General features: G+C 48.9%; 1 protein-coding gene across 4 annotated transcripts in view; it reads right to left on the bottom strand.

Moving 5' to 3' along the window:
- The window catches only part of RXRA (retinoid X receptor alpha), a 175,965-nt gene that overhangs the window by 51,984 nt on the left and 102,013 nt on the right, over positions 1-21,968 (bottom strand). For all 4 annotated transcript variants that reach the window (XM_066580229.1, XM_066580230.1, XM_066580231.1 and 1 more), the window contains one exon: positions 5,650-5,906. In XM_066580229.1, coding sequence (XP_066436326.1) covers positions 5,650-5,906 — 257 coding nt within the window. The remainder of the gene's footprint in view (positions 1-5,649; positions 5,907-21,968) is intronic.

Raw genomic sequence — 21,968 nt, 5'->3', positions numbered from 1 at the left:
ATATATTAGGACAAGTACTAAGGGTGCCCTGTGTAGCCATGTCTGGGTCCCCATATATTAGGACAAGTACTAAGGGTGCCCTGTGTAGCCACGTCTGGGTCCCCTATATATTAGGACAAGTAGTAAGGGTGCCCTGTATAGTCATGTCTGGGTCCCCTATATATTAGGACAAGCAGTAAGGGTGCCCTGTATAGTCATGTCTGGGTCCCCTATATATTAGGACAAGCACTAAGGGTGCTCTGTGTAGCCATGTCTGGGTCCCCATATATTAGGACAAGCACTAAGGGTGCTCTGTGTAGCCATGTCTGGGTCCCCATAGATTAGGACAAGTACTAAGTGTGCGCTGTGTAGAGTAAAGCCTCTTAACCATTTTTTCCCTCCAGAAAGGAGAATATATGAGTTAGAGGCATTGTAAATGCAGGCAGCTCTCTCCATTGCAGTTTATAGGACACCCATCATCTACAATGGAGAGAGCCACATACATGGTCTCCTCCTCTCTGGAGTGCTGATGGTGGGGGGGGTGAGATGACCCCTATTCTCACAATAGGTATGTGTCCTTCGATTTCTTGTGGCAGATACTTAGGATATACTGTAAATGTCTCAGGTGAGAGTAACCTTACGGCCCTTGGAAATGGTTGTGCGCCCCTGACATAAGTAAACTTCTCTCGGCGCCTCCACATGCGATCTGTGATAAGCGCATTGCTAGCAGGTAACATCAGCCTCCTAGAGCCCAGATGTGCGCAAGATGAAGGCGTAAACTCCCTGAAATCTGATCTGGGTGACCGGGCGGGGAGGATAACCGCAGGCCCCGGACGACGTCGTGCCTCAGGTGTTCCAGAAAGAGAATGACATCAGCCGGCCGAGAAATGTTTACATATCTCAGAGAAACAAGCCCTGCAGTGTCTCCCCCATCACGGCGAGGAGCGGCCGGCCGGCCGGCGCTGACTTCACAGCTCACAAAAATCCCATCACATGAACGTGTCGGCCCTACGGGGAGCAGCAAAGCATGAGCTTTATTTCTGCACAGCATCCAGAGGGGGCGCTGCAAGACATCCTCTGCCTCCCGCTGCCTTGTCTGCCCAATATTCCGTCTATTTGCTTATATATTCCTAGGATTAAAACCTTCAATACGAGGAATGAAGTGGGGCAAGCACCCTGTTCTCTAGCGCTCTGCGGACGTACATTATAGCGGATAGGAACTAAAACAATGGGACCGATTTATCACCGCAACTACAACAGACATAGAAATACCGCATTGATAGAGACCCCACGTCACTTTAGGCCGCAACGCAAAATACGGCATTGTTGTTTGTGTCCAGGTTGCATTCCATACACTTACTGATGTGTTCCGGTTGTTGTGCAGTAGCTGCATCCCCGACACTAGGAGTACACCCCCGACACTAGGAGTACACCCCCGACACTAGGAGTACACCCTCGACACTAGGAGTACACCCTCGACACTAGAAGTACACCCTCGACACTAGAAGTACACCCTCGACACTAGAAGTACACCCTCGACACTAGGAGTACACCCTCGACACTAGGAGTACACCCTCGACACTAGGAGTACACCCTCGACACTAGGAGTACACCCTCGACACTAGGAGTACACCCTCGACACTAGGAGTACACCCTCGACACTAGGAGTACACCCTCGACACTAGGAGTACACCCTCGACACTAGGAGTACACCCTCGACACTGGAAGTACACCCCGACACTAGGAGTACACCCTCGACACTAGGAGTACACCCTCGACACTAGGAGTACACCCTCGACACTAGGAGTACACCCTCGACACTAGGAGTACACCCTCGACACTAGGAGTACACCCTCGACACTAGGAGTACACCCTCGACACTAGGAGTACACCCTCGACACTAGGAGTACACCCTCGACACTAGGAGTACACCCTCGACACTAGGAGTACACCCTCGACACTAGGAGTACACCCTCGACACTAGGAGTACACCCTCGACACTAGGAGTACACCCTCGACACTAGGAGTACACCCCCGACACTAGGAGTACACCCCCGACACTAGGAGTACACCCCCGACACTAGGAGTACACCCCCGACACTAGGAGTACACCCTCGACACTAGGAGTACACCCCCGACACTAGGAGTACACCCTCGACACTAGGAGTACACCCTCGACACTAGGAGTACACCCTCGACACTAGGAGTACACCCCCGACACTAGGAGTACACCCCCGACACTAGGAGTACACCCCCGACACTAGGAGTACACCCCCGACACTAGAAGTACACCCCCGACACTAGAAGTACACCCCCGACACTAGAAGTACACCCCCGACACTAGGAGTACACCCCCGACACTAGGAGTACACCCCCGACACTAGGAGTACACCCCCGACACTAGGAGTACACCCCCGACACTAGGAGTACACCCCCGACACTAGGAGTACACCCCCGACACTAGGAGTACACCCCCGACACTAGGAGTACACCCCCGACACTAGGAGTACACCCCCGACACTAGGAGTACACCCCCGACACTAGAAGTACACCCCGACACTAGAAGTACACCCCGACACTAGAAGTACACCCCGACACTAGAAGTACACCCCGACGCACCCGGGAGCCGGTACAAGAGCCTCAAGGTTTTCCAACTCTTTCCGGGTAGTTTTTGCTGGGAGAGGATCCTCTGGCCCCTTGTGTTACTTTCTATGAGGTGGATGTTTCGATGCACCAAGTCCTGAGTAGAGGCCGAGTGGAGCTACCCCACCATCTTCTACATCCGCTAGGGACTCCTGTAAATACCTATGGCACCTAGTGTGTCCTTAACAGCCCTGGCCAGCCTGCCACTAATGCTCTTCAGGTAAAGGGACATATGGCGGAGAGTTACAGCATGGTCTTATTGGCTTGTTCTATGTAATCACTTAAGAAGGTCTATTCGCAAAAGATATCGGACTACGAGAGCCTGAAGCCTCCTATCCCGCACGCACCTTCCAAATAATCCAGCAAACAAACAAAATCATTATCGCAGGAGCAAAGAAGCTGCGAGGTCAGCTGGACGCAGTCATCGCTGCCCCCATACGTACCCGGCGCTACAGAGGATTGTACCCTGGCATCAGCCGCATGGCGAGATCCGGCTCATCCTGAATATGTAGAGACGTCACTTTCAGCAATAACATTTCTGTGAAGAACAATGTGTTCTGCCCTTTTCTCTAGCGGTACATAATGACACATCTCGTGGCTTTGTCAGATTTCCCCTTTTAATGTCGCCTTTTTCTTTCTTCCAGCGATTTCCTGACAATTATACATTTGCAATAAACATGTATAGAAAACGAGATATTGATTGCAGTTTAGGGTGCTTTACTGTGCAATGCCTAGAAATGCAGACCTGAGCTCTCGCTCACGACCTGAGGGTTGCGCTTTCAATCTCTGCATGGTTCAGGTAGCCGGCTCAAGGTTGACTCAGCCTTCCATCCTTCCGAGGTCGGTAAAATGAGTACCCAGCTTGCTGGGGGTAAAAGATGACTGAGGAAGGCAATGGCAAACCACCCTGCAAAAACAGTCTGCCACCAAAACGTCCCGATGTGATGTCACCTTAGGAGTCAGTCATGACTAGGAGCTTGCACAAGGGGGCTTTACCATTGTGCAATGAGCAGGACAAGACCAATCGCAGGAGTTCAGCATAAAGTCACGTGACAAGTTTTCCGTGGATGAGTTTCAGTATGAATCAACCTTAGATGGGAAAATCCAGCGATTTGAGCGACTTCCTACGAGGCCGGGTCATCGGTGCTGGACCAGCCGGGCCGGGCCGTCACAGCCAGCCATGTGAGGATATAATGAGAATGGCATGAGTGAGGAAAACATCCAGCGAAAGGGGATCCTGTGCATGGAAACAACTCATCACTGAAAAAGGGTCAGAGGAGGATGTCAGGAATCGTTCGGACTAAGAGGTGCTGCCGAATACAATGCTGGCGCTCCAATTAACGTGTCCGAACGCACAACTCGCCGTTCCACCGCACGCATGGGCTATAACAGCAGGCAACCAGTTCCAGCGCCATTGTGTTTAAGAGAAACAGAAAGACTCCAGGGGGGCAAAAACAGAGCAAAACTTGTATCATTGAGCAGTGGGAGAACATCTCCTGGTCAGATGGATCCAGATTTCTGTTGCCCCGTGCTGATAGGAGGTCAAAATTGGGTGCAAGCAGCATGAATTGCTGACCCCTTCCTGTCAGCTGGTCAGAACATGTCAGCACCGCCATCTAATCTGCTACAACTACAGGAAGCTTCCTGTCCGCAGGGGCCGATATTCCTGCTGAGGGATTTCACCACCTAGTAGAATCCATGCCATGAGGAATTGCTGCGGTTCTGAAGGCCAAAGGAGGTCCAACACACTTTTGGATGGGGGTCTCTAATAAAAGGGGCTGTTCCATATGTATCAGAGATCACAGCGGCTCTGACTACAGCTACGGTATATTGTGCTAGTTGGTTGTATATAATATAACTACATGGGCTTCAGCTTACTGTATATCTTATGCCCCACAATGCCGTCCTGCCCCCGTACTTCCCAGAACCCCTTTCTGCACTTATAGGGAAGCCAAGAAATCCCTATACAGCTCCCATAATCATCGCTCGGCTTTAGGACTCTGGCTCTAAGGCCGCTCACACACGGATGTTACTAAAATGGCGCTTTCGAAATCACTGTGTTTTACCGCAATTTCAAGCGGTGTTTTCAAGCCCATTGTACAGCGATTTTTTTTTTAATAACGCACCCCATCATTGTGATGGGTGACAAGGGGCACTCGAAAATAGAGCAGGCAGCGCTATAAAATTGCGCGGTTAGAAAGGCCGCGTTCAGACGCCAGTCGGCGAGGTCCCATTTAAATCAATGGTAGCATTTTACTGCGTTTACCGTGGCGTCTGAGACCTAGTAACATCACAACGGCTCCCACAGTCCCTCCAGCTCTCGTACCGCTCCTCAGTACTCCTGCAGGACTACCATAACTCCTCCTTGGCTGCACGGGGTCTGGCCGTCGCTCTCATCACCCACATATTGATTCAACTACACGGCGCTTGAGCGGCCATCAGGAAATGCTATTTACGACTGCAGGTCGGATGTGGCGCTGCCTGGCAGGATGCTGCAGATTAAACGCTGTCCTGTAGAAGGTGGCAATGCCTGGGTGACAGGTGGCAGTCAGCTGCTGGTGCCCTGTTGCTTATTATAGTGTAAGCTCTTTACCTCTGGGAGGGGGACCTCAGGGGATTTAGACATTTAGATAATCTTTCCGTCAGTCAGCCCACCCTCCTCCGCTAGGAATGGGAGCAGGAAATGGCAAATCCCATGTTCATTAACCCTTTAACTAGAGTTATTGCATTATATGTAATCTGTCCCCATCCATACACTTATATCAGGTTTCAAATCCATTTAGGTGAATGCATTCTATTGCTCACAGTTATCAGCCATTTAAAGCCAACTTGGCGTTCTTCAATAGACTGATCATGAAGGCAGGGATTTTGCTGCACGTATGCCGGATTACTAGACAGGAGGACTGGGTATATATACCCCCCGGCTCGTGTCTATATCTCTGCCACCTCCGGTACTGACCCATTACACACTTCAGTGCACGCTACAAGGACAACTTTCATATAAACGCCATCATTTTGCCAACTTACCTGAGGACTGCCGGTGCCATACCCCATGCCAGGTCCAGACTGCAGTGACATTGAGGGGCCCAGGGGTGGGCTGATGACTGAGAACGGTGGGCCCATTCCATTGATGGGTGAGCCGAGAGGAGAGTGGAGCTGGGTGGGCGAGCCCAGTGAGGGGCTTATCCCGGAACTGCTGAGGGATGGATGCAGCAGCGGCGCGTTCATAGAACCACGGATGCTCGGAGAGTTCAGGGAGGTGGAATTAACCTGGGTGGAAAAATCTGTTGAGACAAAATAAAGCGCCAATGTTAAAATCGGTGGATGAGACAAAAGAGAACAACGTAAATCCAACATCCTGGAAACTAAGAAGATGGGATGTAAGCACCATGGTGAGACTGCTGCCAAAAAATAAGGCCTGCCCCTTTAAGATTCTATTATCTGCATCTCCAAATATATCTGCATCTAGCCCAACCACTATAGAAAGGGGCGGGGCTAGTGAAAGGGGCGGGGGCTTATGACATTACGGGGTCTGGACCAGCAGAGTTACTCCTGTAGAGGAAACCGTAGCAGAATCCCGAAAATGTAGCTTCTTTATAAAGGTGAGGAAATAAATCCTGGCACGCGGCCCAGTTCAGATTTCCATACCATCAACCAGAAAGCGATTATCAAATCTCCGGCTAACTGAGAAATGACATCACCCCGTGCCGTGTCTGTCTTCACGCAACACATCCCACGCGTGTTGTACATACTGACACACGCATGCTGGACATCACATCACATGTGGCCACCTGGCAGCTCACGGCTTCCTTCCTCAACAGCTTGGCATGTAAGTATGCAGCCTTTACATACAAGCTTTTTTTTAAGCTCGTCATCCCCATACAAAAGCAGCGCTGCAGCAGCTGTCATTTCTAACACTCAAATTACAAAGCTACATATGCATTTCTGAATGACGTTCTCTACAAACACATTATTAAATGACAGACTATAAAGAGATGTACAGAACAGATGTTCTGCAGAGGAGACGCAGACTGTCACGCCATAGATGGTACAACCTGATCCCGCTACATCTGCCGCCATACTGGGGGCGCACAAGAAGAATGTCTGCGGGTACAGTATCTACAGTATATAGGTGGACACCAAGGCTGGGTTCACACAGGGCGGATTTGCCGCGGAAATTCCGTCTGGAATTTCGCCGCGGCAAATCGGCCTGCGGTCGCTAATCCCGGGTTTTACCAGCCATGTCGACGACAGTTCTCAGAAATCTCGTACACACGGGACGGCGAATCTGTTACGACAAAGTCGACATAAGCTGGCGTTGCGGCGCAGATTTGCCAGCCGCAGCATGTCTATTTTTTTTTTTTCCATTGTGGCCGCGCTCTCCTCTATGGCAGCGCTGGCAGTGGCGTAAAAGTGTGCAGCCAAGCCTCTCCGAAACCTGCGGGTTTTGAAGCAGCGCTTTCCCGGCGGAAATCTCGCGGGTTTTTTTGCTGCAGTCAATTCGCAAGATTTCCGCCGGGAATACGCCCTGTGAGAACACAGCCTTAAAGGTAATCGGTCACCTACTTTTATTCCCATGACCTGAAAGTAGGTGACCGGATGAGTCCGGGGATGTAGGTGTTATACTTACCTTCCCCATTATTTTCCCGGTGTCAGCGCTGGAAGCAGCCGCGCATCTCATTGAGCGGCGCTGCCAAGTAGTCTGGCCACTATAAAATTAGAATGGGTGAAAAGACGGCGGAGGTAAGTATAACACTCACCTCCCCGGACTCAGCGGGTCACCTACCTTCAGCCCATAAGCTTAGATTATAGGTATAAAAGTAGGTGACAGCGTCTCTTTAATAGACTACCAATGCCATACACATGCTCTCCGATTGGCCAGAGTTGTTCATGTGATCAGCACTGACCAATCAGAGAACGATGCAGTTAGAAAATTGCTGCAGTCATATTGCAAAGCCAAAAACATGGCCCAAAACTGGAGTATGGGATGGCGATTGAGAAGAACTGCAGCTAATTAACCCCTCACCCTCCTATCCCACGAGAGAATTAGGTCCTCTAACCGGAGGGTCGTTCCTATCGGGTGACAGAAGTCTATGGTTGCTTTATCATCATGGCTGCAATATAAAGCTATACTTTAGCAGGATGATGATATTCTCCAAACACAAGACAATGCGTATCACAGCCGCCCCAACGCGGTACGCCATGACAGGGGCGATTATTCATGTAACGCACAGCACCCGTTATCTCACTGGTATATAAATAAAACACGAAGGAAATAGGATATCCACGTATTGTGTAACGTTCATCCTACATACACACATAGGCCCGAGCGCTGGTCACAGCGAAAGTCATCAGGAAGGAAGTTAATGTTGGATTTTCGACCCCTGGAGCAGAAGTTTCATTTTCAATGACGACACTAAACACGTAACGTGGCGATGGCGGCGCATATTCCTGACATTTGTGTTTCATTAACAGCTGATATATGACTCCCAAAACCTAACCTCAGAATAGGTCACCAATAGTAGATCAGCGGGGGTCCGGAAGCCCTCCGGCGAGCTGATGAAAAGCCGCTACAGACTGACACAACTGTCAAAACTCTGTCCGCAACGCAGAGGCCTGAAGTGAATGGAGAGAACTGCAATACCAAACTGGGCCACTGTGCTACGGACGGCATTTTGGCAGCTCTAGATATCCGTAGCAGCTTATCAGTAGATCGCCGGGGGTCCTGGCGGCAGACCCTTGCCAATCTGTTACTGAGACCCAAGTTTCAAGTTCTGGTCTCCTTTTCACCAGGTCTCCGTTTGGTTCCAACAAGTTGGCCAGACAGGATAGGGTACTCGACTACGGAGTCAGATTTTGAAGTTTGTCCCGCCAACTCCACAGCCTTGAATGGTAGACACATCCTTTAAATCCCTCCAAGGTAAACAATGTATCCAGTCAGACTATCCTCTGCGAGCGGGACATCTTGATACATTGTAACAAACCACCAGAAGAGGAGCAAGATTTGTGCTATTGCTGCATTCAGCTGACAGAGGATTGTCCACAGCAGATACAACAGTAGCAAACTCTCTGCTGCTCAGTATTCTAGGTATACGCAGGTTTGTAGCCTCTGCACAAAAGCAAGAATGTTCAAATTTATTGACAGCAAGCAGAGATCTGGAATGCGGTGAGGAATGGAAAGAGTCTAAATTTGGTTTGCTTTTGTCGCTATATTGAGTGGCGATGTCTTTGGCGTTTTGTAAGCATCTTATACAGTAATGCTATGAAGTTACAGCCGGAGACAATCCACTGGATGGGTAAATCGCCGGACAATAGCGGTCGCCGCGTCCATCATGAGGTTTCCAATAGGGTGATCTATTCCTCCCCTCATGTGCAGCGTATGGTAAAAACAAGCGGGCATTAATTATACACGATGTTCTCACCACAAGTCGTTACACAAATGACTAATCCAGTTTGATGGAACAATTTACACAACGCTCATTAATAATGAACGCCGCAGCCAGCTCTTTTCCATGGATTTTATGCAGGGCAATGAGATTTTACCCCTTACAGAATTTGCTTCCCAGCGGACGGCGGCATCGTAGGATTTTATGAGCAAAATGAAACCTTGTAAGAGAGTAAATAATGGCAAGACCCAGAATAGACCCGAAATATACAAATTCCAGCACAAATGACATCACAGGGCGGCCCTACAAGCAAAATGGAAAACCGTACCTGGCATATGCAGAAGACTAAAGCCAGGGGGCTATAGAAGGGTGGCATCCTCATGGCCACCGCTGCAGTGTGCGCCATCAAAGCGCCTGGACAGGATTATGTCTGAATGGGATGATGATCTAGGACACATGTGTCAAACACAAGGCCCGCGGGCCGAATCCGGCCCACTGCCTCATGTTATGTGGCCCGCAGCGTGCCGACGCCCGTTACCACTGCAGTGATTACTTGCTGGGGTGCCATAGCTCCCCGCTGGTAATCGCACTGTTACCGCTGATCCCAGCGCACACTGACGTCAGTGTGCAGCTGGAATCCTCCTCCCCCGAGTCCCCTGCTTATCAGTTCTGCAGGAGAGGACTCGGGGTGGAGGCGTGCCGGGCGCACACACTGACATCAGTGACCACCAGGGTCACTATTAGGGCTCGTTCACACAGGTGTAATTGTATTTCGATCGCACAAATACGCTGCGTATTTGCGCAATCGAAAATCGCTTATGCCTGTATATTTGCGTACGCAAAAATGAACACAGGTGGGCCCACTGAAATGGTGTGTAAATATGCAGTGAATACATAGGTTTCCTGCGCATTCACCACGTATTTGCGCGGCCCATTCACTTCAATGGCCTATTGGGGTGCGTAGTACGTAACAAAATAGGTCATGCTGTGTGAAAATATACATCATGTGAAGATCTCACTGAAATCAATGGCTTCTATTCACTGCATATTATGTATGCAAATACGCTTGTGTGAACGAGCGCTTAGTGTACTGTGTCATTTCCTGCAGAATTTCCGCCCGTGGAAGCTGCCATAGGATTGTGTTAGAGAACGCAATCCTATGCAGACGGCCGCGATTTGTCCGCCTAAAATCACGTGTGGAAAACAAATCGCGGCATGTCCTATTTCAGAAATGTCCCTCCCCGGCCGCTGACTCCGCAGCCGGCACATCACAGAGCTGGAGCCGCGGGAGCAGGTGAGGGCCGCGCTGGTCCCTGCAGGGGCTCGGGTCAGGTCCCGCTGCGAGAATTCTCGCAGCGGGATCCGACCAGGCCGTCTGCAGGCGGCCTTACAATTGGCCCTTTGAAGGTCACCATAAGCCTGATGTGGCCCTCGGTGAAAATGAGTTTGACACCCCTGATCTAGGAAGTCTCCTTTTTCCTGTGAGATCTTCACTTTAAGAGAGGCATACTACGCCATCGTCAAGTCTGTCTGATACCGGGAAGTGCACGTCTGGCAGCCCCGACCGCCCTCTCCGTCTGCTCTCACTATCAGAATTGTTCCCCATTCTACACAATCACTCTGCCAGCGGCAATCTGAGTAATATCTCACTTTCTGCCATTTGAAGTCTACCACTTCCTCAGCTCCGTGCCCTTCGACAGCTGAGAGACGACAGACAGGGCGACCCACGCGCCGACACCCCGCCTTCTGGGGATCCCTCTGCTAGTCTTACTTATTTCAGGACAGCAGCATAAATCTCTCTCTGACTCCGTCCCTGTAGGTGACAGACGAGGGGTGACCAACATAAGGAATGATCATTAAAGGTTAAAGGGTTGTCAAGCTGTACGCTATTAAATGCTCTACATTTAGGATAAGCCATTAATAGTAAGTCGGCTGGGGTCCGCTGCCTGGGACCCCCACTGATCAGCGGTTTGCCGGGCCGCTGCGCTCCTGCACTAATATATATTTCACAGGAAACAGCTAGCTCCTTTCCCATTGAAGTGAGACTTAAGGCCCATTTACATGCAACAATTAACGCTTTAAATGCGTTCAAAATAGCGAAAGTAGGCGATAATCGTTACGTGTAAACGCAAAGCCATTGTGCACCATTAGTTCATTTGTCGTTTATCGCGGAGTTTCAGCCTGCAGAGTCTTTAGTTCGTTCGCTTGTCGTTTGGTTTAAACGTCATTCGTTCAGTCTTTCAAACGACTTGCGGGGAGGGATGATTGATTGTCCAGCTAAACACAATGACTCGTGGCAGAAGACAAAGAAGTTTCTTCAAAAACCTCCCGCCTAGAAATTCTTTGCATAAGCACGCGCCCACCGGAGCAAACTGCATATACAGCGAATGAGGGAAATGGCAAAAAAGTCGTTAAGGCATTTGTACATTCGTTCAAACAACAATCAGTACGTATAAATGAGGCTTAAGTCTTACAGGTAAAGTTCCCATTTACCTGCAATACCAAGCCTGGCCACTGCAGTGGGAACAGGGCCATATGCTTCCACTGAAATTCAGCTTAGTGCAGGAGGGCACGGACCTGGCAAACCGCTGATCAGTGGGGGTCCCATGTGGCAGATTTCATGTATCATCAGTAGTTTAAAAGTGGACAACCTCTTAAACCCTTGCAGACAACTGGAACAATCTTCCATAGTAACTGCTGCCTGTATCCACTCTTTACTTCATTACAGAGCTCATTCCATCTTGGAGAGTTATAACTGATCTATAGCACTGACACTAATAACCGTACATCCCCAGTAAGCACAGCGCCCCTCTAGAGCATTCAATACTTGGCTTCACAAGTTAAAGGCTGGATATACTGTACATTTGCAACCAATTCATTTTGTATCTAAAATGAAAATGTAACAATTCTGTTGCTATTCTTGATCAGAAATATTGTTTTAGGTTCTGCATACAGCTCCAATGCAGAGCTATGCGTCTCCACGGTAGCAGACTACAAACAAACCCTGTGCAGTCTGACCCTGCAGTCTCGTATTACTTCCTTGCGTCACTTCTGACTTTTTTCTTGTGTTCTGCCGTCCGAAAGACAGATCTCCTCTGACTTTGGATATTGCTCCTGCTTCCTAGGTTACAATATAGAAAGGGTATTGAATCCCCCAACTGCCAGCCCCCCTCCCACAGTGATTGAAATGTTGTAAGTGAAGTTTTGGAGTGGTGTACTAACAATCTATGCGGCGCAAGAACTATTTGGCCACTTCTCCCCCCTAGTGCCTCCTCAGGGATCATGAATGATCAGAGAGGTTAAGGTCTCGTTCACACGGGCTCCATAAAATCTCCCTACAAAGCGCCTGTATGTGAAGCCTGTGGTTTCCAATGGGCTCTTTCATGCGCTGATTTTGTAGCCCGTGTGACCGAGGCCTCCTGACCACCATCTGAGCCTTCGTTCGGCTGTATTGCTGTAAGAGCGTAGATTAATTTTGCCTTCTTTGCAATTTGCAGCTACATTAATTTAGTCATCAGCGTTTCCTAACCACAGATTTATAAAGAAGGGACGTGACGTGAGCGCGGGGCAGAAAACAGGAAGTTTGCATGTAGGCAACTTACAACACAGATCTGTGACACAACGACTGACGCCCGTGCCAACATCCAAACATGTAGAGCAAGGTCTGGTGGGCAGAATGTCCCGTGACGGCTGAGCAAGCGAAGCCTAGAACAGAAGCTGGGTTAGGAAATGTATCAAGACTGGTGCAAAGGAGAAGTGGAGCAGTTGCCTATAGCAACCAGATTCCACTGCAACTCGGTCGCTATTGGAAAATCGCACCACTTTCGCTAACTCTCCCCAGTACATCTCATCTGATTGCTGCCTCCGATGTTCTCTGGTGTAGACAGACGGACACACTAACCCCCAGCCATGGATTTACTTTTCCTGTGTGGCCTTCATGTTCTGCCATTGTTTTTGTAACTTCTATTTGCTCGGTTCTGTTTGTTTGCATAACCCAGCGGCTCAGTATTTGCCATCGCATGGACAAATTCAAAGAAATGATTGTTGCAAGAGGCGGCTGAGGGAGACGTTCCAGCCTCCTTATTTCATCCCTAATTGGCATTGGGCTAGAACGTCCGGCTTCAGGAATGGCACTTCTCGTCCGCCAGGTTCTCAGCTTACTTCTGGAGAATGCTCTTGGATGGCCGGCCAGTAGCTCAGCACAAGCTTCCCGACACACAACTTTCCCTGGTGAGATAATTTTGACCTTGTGAAGCTGAACAGGATTCCAGTTGTGTGCAGAAAGTGATCTGATAACGAAATCTTGCAGAACGGTCCAGCGACACTTTCTACATCTCTTGGATCTCGGTCCTACATGTCTGGAACACTCTGAGATCACTAGTAAATCCTGCCAGGCGAGCTACAGGTCAGGCGGTTTGGAAACCATCGTCAGTAGTAGGAGATGCATTCATCCAACTTTACTGATTGTTGGGAAACAATGCAGCGCCCCTCAGAGGCCAGGAGCACCGCAGCAGACAAAGCTGTGAATGATTTGTATGTTGCGGGGTTGTGCAGGTATGTTGCATCAGGCAGATCAAATGGTGCAATCCATGTTGCAGCCGAGGTGAATTTACATCTGATAACATTTTCCATCTGCCTGCAAGTCCCAATCAGACTGACAATTGCAAAAAGTTCTGCACAAATCTGCCACATGTCAATTTACCCTTAAAGGGATTATCCCACCAATAGGACAGGGGATGACCTGCAGATCAGTTGGGGTTCAGAGCATCCAGAAATAGTTTAGAGAGTTGCATGTACACGCTGCCGCTCCATTCATTCAAATGGGATCGCTGTAGATATCGGAGCACCTGAATTCTGCTATCCCACTGAAATACGTCACCTCCACTCCCTCCACCCCTGAACATACTAGCCCTCCATTTTCGAAATCAATAGGGGTCTCTGCAGTCAGACCCTAACCAATCTGTGAGTCATCCCCGATCCTGTGGACAGCGGATAACTTCTACTGGTGGGGAAACTCCTTTAAGGGTTTCCATACAGCCTGATGATTGAGCAAGAAGAGCGTGTGTTTACCCAATCAGGTGCCATCAATCACTCAACAAACGAGCGTCCGCTGGTTCATTAGGCGACTGCATATCTCATGTGGCACCAAGAATAACCGTTAGCGGCGAATCTCCCTGTGTGAACAGCTGCCGACAGTGATGAAACATTTCATCATGGTTCGTCCCTCCTGAATTGGCCTGTGTGAACGCCGCACAAACTAACACCAATCCCATTGATCGTCCCTTGGTGCAGATTTGCAATGAGAGTATATTATGTATTATAATCTTACTTCACTGGCCGATCAGCAATCTCCTAAAATGTGATGCAAACATTTCTTTCCCCGTCCAGCAAGGTCTACATGTGAGAAAGGGGGCAACCGCCCGTCAATTCGCTCAGCTATCGGAGACGCTGCAAGCGGGCGCAGATGGATGTGGAAATCCTTACTGCAGACAGAAACCCCTCATATACTGCAGAGCATCTTGAAATTCCCGATTTGACACTCAAAAGCTCCAGCTCTATGAAACTACAAGTCCCAGCACCTCCTGCCTAATGGAGTCCCCAGCATTGTCAGGAAAGCTGTGGACTGGCATCTCGTACCAAGTCCTTGAGTCGTTTTCTTCTGCCAAGTTATTAAAAATTCTGTTCAGCTGTTTCTTAGTTTTCTCCATTTCTAGAAGAATTGCGTGACAACTCAAGTGGCCTCCATTACGGCTCCCAGAAGGCGCGCCATCCAGAATGAATCGTAAATAAGCCACCGCGTGTCGCTCAATAGAGATGTCTGCGCAGCTCGGCAGAGGAAGCTGACAACCTCTGACATCTGTAAAGTACCAGCGGTTGTCACCCTTCCAGGCTCCAGGATGAAGGCGGTGGCAACGCGGCGGGCGATCCCCCGTGGAACGGCAGCAGATTCCTCAGATTAACATTTCTGCATTTATAACTTCGGACTCAGAGAGGAAAAGAAATATCCGATTCTTCTCAGCGGCACAAAGAAGTTGCAATCATTGTCGGTGTTATTGTAGATGTAATGAGGAGGGTTTCCATGGAGACAGGCGAAAGGTTCCCAGACGCCTGTAGGAATGATCCCGTCTCGTTCCTCTACAGATATAATTCATAGGAACTCATGTTGAGCCGTGTGCTGAAGGCAGCGACAACTGCCAGCGTGCGCCAATATTCCAGATTATCCCAAAAAATGTGGAAATAAAACACACCCAAACCCCTCGCATCTGTCCCTCTGGTGCCGCCCGGCCTCACCGGTAAGCAGCGGCGCTCCGGGCCGGGCCACCAGTCATACATTACTGTGACTCAAGCCCTTAATGAGGGACGGAGAGTTCACAGCTGGGAACGTGGCTCCAGAAAACCGTCCCGGGGTGAGGAGTAACGGGTCGCGATAAATAAGCCGAAGACCTGCGCTGTTGGGTAAACAATGCTGGGGCGAGCCGAGGCCCGGACCTTCTAACCCCAACTTTTTGCAGCACCGTGTGCGGTCTCTCCAAGAAAACATATCAGTTACTGTCAAAGGTCTGACACTGGAAATCTGGGAACACAGACGAGCAACCGTGCGCCCTCCGTCGCTCCGGAGACTGGGATCAGCTGGGAGAAGCTTCCGGATATTGCTTGCGAGATGCAAGTTTATAGAAGAAGCCTTTGTCAGGTCAGGATGACACTTAAGGAAGACTTACAAGGGTGACCAAGACTTTACTCTGAGCAATGTTGTCACGGCCCCTCACCTCCTGTCCATCGGAGGAAGGTTCTGACGATTCCACAAACTAGGATCTAGACATATCTATCTTCTGCCTGTGCAGGAAGGAGTGCCATATAGCAGCATATCTATATCAGAACCAGTGAATACATACAGCAATCAGAACCAAGCTCAATACACAGATACAGCGCCAGAATCAAGCTAGGTTCTTCTACTGTATTTATGCACTAAGCGACTCTGTTATGGAGAGTCGATGGGCTGATAGTGGTGCCTCAGTACAGACGGTGAGAGAGCCAGCAGGAGGAGGATTCATGTAGGTCCACAAGACGTTGCCACACTGAAGAAGGACTGAGGTGGACCTAAGGGGGACAATCACCCCCAGACTACATCCGTCTGCTGCCCCCCCATAAGCTGTTGGCCAGTGCATCAGGGATAACACACGTAGCTAAGACCATCAATGCACAAGACAGACCTAAATGTGTACAGGCTTTAAGTGGTGGATGCCATTATTCCATATAAACTCTGGGAATGTAACAGTCTGGTGAGACCATCATAAATATTTAGTATCCACCCTTAATGGTCGCTATGAATCACTCAAGCGTTCATTTCCATAAGAACACATGGCAAGGTAATCATTGAGATTTACTGGAGCACCCTGCGAGTATCTACCCCATGTAATGAGCAGCGGCGTCAATTACACAAAGTGCTGTGAACCTCTAACCCCCAAATCCTTCTATTTCTTACTTGTATCCCTGAGGAGGGGTCAGCACAGTCCTGACTCAGTCCTCAAAGTAGGAGCGCAAATTAACCATTGCACTGCTCTCTAGGATCACCTCATTTCCCCCCCCCCCCCCATTCGTTTCAGCCCGTTACAGACGATATCCGACGAGCTTTTATTTTTTACTTGCGTGCTACACAAACAATCATGGGTCCGTGTGAATACGTCCCCGATTGGCCGATCAACGAGCTAAAGCGTGTGCAGCGGCCGATCGTCTCATTCGTGCTGCAATAAGGATCATCAGCACATTTCACCCTGCGAACAGCAGATGCGTTGCCGACAGATCAAACTATATGGGGGGCGAACGATGCCATAAACGACCATTCGTCCCCCATACAGTACGAAGCGGCCTGTATGAAGACCAGTTAAACGAAAGACGATCTCGCTGATCGACGCTCATTATTCATCTGACGTAGAGCCGTGTAACAGGGCCCTTAGTTTATAACAGTTATGTCCATCAGCTCTCCATGAACTGACATCCCTCTCAGGTTCTGCTTACAACAACACCAGAATCAAACTGAATGAGCAGTGCTGAAGTGTAAAGCATGTGGGACAACGCAGCATCTTGGGACTCCGATGAGACTGGTGAATTGCAGACTACCTAATGATAATGCTGCCAAGCTGGAAACACCGATAATAGCAATTCCCTAGAAGAAAAGTAGCAGTCACTGAAAAGTACGAACAGTGCAGCAGCATCGAGGCAGCGAGATCATTTTATCGGGCGTTCGCCTTCACGGGGAAATCAACCACTTTAAGGTCATCCTGACTCCACAAGAACAAGCGGGTAGGAAGAGAATAAATCCCGTGCCATCTGATATGATCGTTTTTCGTACAGGACTCCTCTATGGTAGGAGAACTACAGCCTGACCACTAGAGGCGCAATAACGTCATTAATGACATCCCAGCCGAGGAAATAAAGTGACAGCTGGCGCTTATATTAATAAATGCAAATATACAGAAAACCGAGCTCCGCTACGACATCCATCCATATGTTTCACTGAACGTCGGCAAATAAAGAGATCTACTTATGGAGGCTGAGGTTTCTCAATGAGTACGATGGAGACTGCGCACGGCAGGAGAGTTGTAGAACTACAAGTAGCAGCATGCCTGGGAGCTTATATGCCTCCTACCTAGATAATCTCAGGTCTTAGGAGTCACTGTGACATTTCACACTATTAATAAAGTGACACAATGTCACGACTCAGATCATCACCTGCTCACGGTGCGGTGTAGTCTTATAAAGGTACATCGTGTGACCGGCTGTTCGTGGTGCCCATGTCCTGCATTCAACTCGGCAGCCAAGAAAGGCCATGAGTCACAGGGAGCGTGCCGAACCGCTATGTCATGCCCAGAATTTAAAGGTCCACTTGCCCTAAAGGTCAGCAGCATTTTAAGAGGATCGGCTGATATCAGTCACATATGATGTAAATGTCTCTGGCGGTTATATCAGTGCTGGAGCGTTATAAGGGGAGCGGCTGATATCAGTCACTTATGATGTAAAGGTCTCTGGCGGTTATATCAGTGCTGGAGCGTTATAAGGGGAGCGGCTGATATCAGTCATATATATGATGTCTGTGGAGGTTATATCAGTGCTGGAGCGTTATAAGGGGAGTGTCGGATATCAGTCATATATATGAGGTCTGCGGAGGTTATATCAGTGCTGGAGCATTATAAGGGGAGCGGCTGATATCAGTTATAACCTCCACAGATATCATATATATATCAGTGCTGGAGTGTTATAAGGGGAGCGGCTGATATCAGTCACTTATGATGTAAATGTCTCTGGCGGTTATATCAGTGCTGGAGCGTTATAAGGGGAGCGGCTGATATCAGTCATATATATGATGTCTGTGGAGGTTATATCAGTGCTGGAGAGTTATAAGGGGAGTGTCGGATATCAGTCATATATATGAGGTCTGCGGAGGTTATATCAGTGCTGGAGCGTTATAAGGGGAGCGGCTGATATCAGTTATATATATGATATCTGTGGAGGTTATATCAGTGCTGGAGCGTTATAAGGGGAGCGGCTGATATCAGTTATATATATGATATCTGTGGAGGTTATATCAGTGCTGGAGCGTTATAAGGGGAGCGGCTGATATCAGTCATATATATGATATCTGTGGAGGTTATATCAGTGCTGGAGCGTTATAAGGGGAGCGTCTGATATCAGTCATATACATGATGTCTGTGGAGGTTATATCAGTACTGGAGTGTATAAGGGGAGCGTCTGATATCAGTCATATATACGATGTCTGCGGAGGTTATATCAGTGCTGGAGCGTTATAAGGGGAGCGGCTGATATCAGTCATATACATGATATCTGTGGAGGTTATATCAGTACTGGAGCGTTATAAGGGGAGCGGCTGATATCAGCCATATATATGATGTCTGTGGAGGCTATATCAGTGCTGGAGCGTTATAAGGGGAGCGTCGGATATCAGTCATATATATGATGTCTGTGGAGGTTATATCAGTGCTGGAGCGTTATAAGGGGAGCGGCTGATATCAGCGATATATATGATGTCTGTGGAGGCTATATCAGTGCTGGAGCGTTATAAGGGGAGCGTCGGATATCAGTCATATATATGAGGTTTGTGGAGGTGTGATTGGGCTGCAGAACAAGTTGGCGCTATACAAATAAAGATAATTTTTATTATTTCTGCACTTCCTGCTATTCATCCCATTGAAGAACACAACAGTCAGCCTCTCCCCAGCCTGAAATGGCTGATAACAGGGAGCAACAGTTTGTACACTACAAATGGAGCTGAGAAGACTGCGCGTTTCGTGTTTCTTTCCGAGCCTCGTACATAGACGTTGTAAGTCCTAGAGATAAATAATCATTTCTTAATTGCATTAGTCACTGGAATTATTTGACACATCCAAATGTTCCCTCCCAGATTTGCGCCGCGTCCCATACAGACCGTATTTCCGAAGATACGATGGGGAGGTGCTGCAAATTTCCTTTAAGGAGCGCATTTCAATTGCTGTCACTTTTCTCAGTATGGGAACTAACAGGCGGCGGTGGGATCGCTAATTAGCTCCCCGTGTTGCCTTTTTCGTGCAGAGTCTAAAATGAACTCAGTGACTGAATAGATAATGAAGGATTACTGTTGTGAGGAGCGACGCTCGATGTGGAGCCAAAGCATGGAGCGGCCTGGATTCCATATCGGCTACACTCGCCACTAATTTGTATCAACGCCGAAAAGAGTCCCAGCAGAGGAACGCTCTATGTTAGGTCCATTACAGGCGCTCCGAGGATAGAATGATGAAGAATGTGTGAGGAAAGAGAGAAGTGACCGGACGCTGGCCCAGGGGGTTGTGGGGGGACCCGAAAACTTGGTTCATATCACAAACTAGTAAATGACATCACAAGTCTGAGCGGATCATTTAGGACAGACTGGTTGCTACGTATACAGCACCCGACAACTACAGCCCTGCATTACTGAACATTATTAGAGCCCCCATCTAGTAGCGCCTCAGACTACTTTGGCCTTCAGAAACGCAGCAATCAGTCATGACATAGATCCCACCAGGTGATTAAATCGACCCCTGCAGGCAGGAAGATTCTTGTAGTTGCGGCAGATTAGATGGTGGTACTGACATGTTCTAACCAGCTGACAGGAAGGGGTCATCGATTTCATGCTGCTTGTACCAAACTCTGCCCTCCCATCAGCACGGGACAACAGAAATCTGCATCCATCTGACCTGGTGGTTTCTCCGCTGCTCGCTGATACAAGTTCTGCGCTTTTCCCCCCCTGGAGTTTCTCCTTTCTGTTTCTTACACACAATGGCGCTGGAAGTGGTCATCTGCTGCTATAGCCCGTCCGTGCCGAGGAGAACAAAGTTGTGTGTTCAGACGTGTTAATTGGATCAGTTTTATTCTTCTGCGCCCGTTGCTTAGAAGGATTCCTGACATCCTCCTCTGACCCCTTTTGCTAACTAGTTGTTTCTATCGACAGAATCCCTTTCCAATGGATAGTATTCTTGGATCACACCATTCTCATTATACTCTCCACACCGCTGCATGAGAAAACCCCACAGAGTTGGCAGTGAAACCTTGGCCCCGAGTAGTCTAGCACTGATGACCGGACCTTGTTGGAAAACTTGGTTTTATGCCGCACTCCGGGCCACGGTTCTAGTTTTCATACAGGGAAGCGCCAGTCATGAAAGGTCCGGGGGCTCTAATAAAGGGGCTATATGCAGTGTATATGGGATAGTCACGTAGAGAGCATCTAGTAACCAGGCCGTCTCAGATAATTTGCACTAAATTGGGGGCAAAGAAGGGGCAGCAGGACCTGGCATTGTACAGACCGGGTGTCCTCTGTGCCAAAGGGCACTTCTGCTTCATCCTTAGGTTATGTTGCTATTCCCCATGATCTGACTGCATTTGTGCTCACTTTAAGAGCTACAAATGAGCGAAGTTAGTTGGTGTTTCGTCTGGTCATGCAACGGCTTTTCGTCACCCCCCCCCCCCAATACCTTAGCAGAGAAGCATCGAGTGGGTAAGAATGGCAATGTGTTTCCTCAAGGTCGCGCTGTATTGTGGCTGACGAACATCAAGAAGGGCAGAACAAGTGGTAGCAACATCTATTTCCCAATAGTGGCGTGTTCCCATGACAACACCATAAGCGAGCCGTGCGAGCGGCGGCCCTGTACAAACAATGTATAAGTCCTGGAAGGCTGTATGGATATGCACACTTAGTCCTGGTAGGTAAGAGACCTTGGAGTTCTGAAAAGAAAACTATTTCTGATACTTTGTTTCTCCTTAATGTTTTCACGTTCCTAAAGACGCCTGAGGGCGCAAAGCAATGTTGTGGTAACTGCAAAGCAGCTGCAACCCTGCCTACCTGAGGCAACTGATGGCCACACAACCCTGCCGATAACGCTGGCACAATCGGGTGGGCAGAGCTGAGGCTGCATTACGGTTACTGCAACGTCGACCCGTACCATCAGAATTCACCTTCCTGAAGAAGAGGTTCTGGTCAACCCAAGTGCACTTCATCGCTAGATAGGATGTCAACTGCGATCCGCAGGCCAATGTCTGTTTAGTACACACTTCTAATTCTTGTGAAATGACAATACTGCTGTATCTTTTCTTAGAACACTGGGCGGTGCCGTTCCTCTGTTATTCCCCCTGGAAATGTATAAATAAACTGACAACTGGGCTTACCATTCGCCTTGTTAAAGAGATATGCTCCTGGGCAGCCTGGCACTGACCGAACAGCACCAACACGAACGGTACCAGAGGACATTGTTTAAGGCCCATTCATACGGCCCCATAACTATTCACATGGACCAACAAGACATTGCTACATGACGTATTCTTGTCCGTTTTCACGGATGAGAACAGGACATGCGATGCGAGACCGGACTGCATCTGGATGCGTGTGTGCTGTCCCATGTGGGTTCTTGGACACAACTCCCACATCTGGCCTTAGGT

Source organism: Eleutherodactylus coqui, chromosome 10 (genome assembly GCF_035609145.1).
Source record: "Eleutherodactylus coqui strain aEleCoq1 chromosome 10, aEleCoq1.hap1, whole genome shotgun sequence".
In the NCBI taxonomy this organism is placed as follows: Eukaryota; Metazoa; Chordata; class Amphibia; order Anura; family Eleutherodactylidae; genus Eleutherodactylus; species Eleutherodactylus coqui.
Note: the sequence above shows the minus strand (reverse complement) of the source record. Positions and strands in the feature narration are given on the sequence as shown.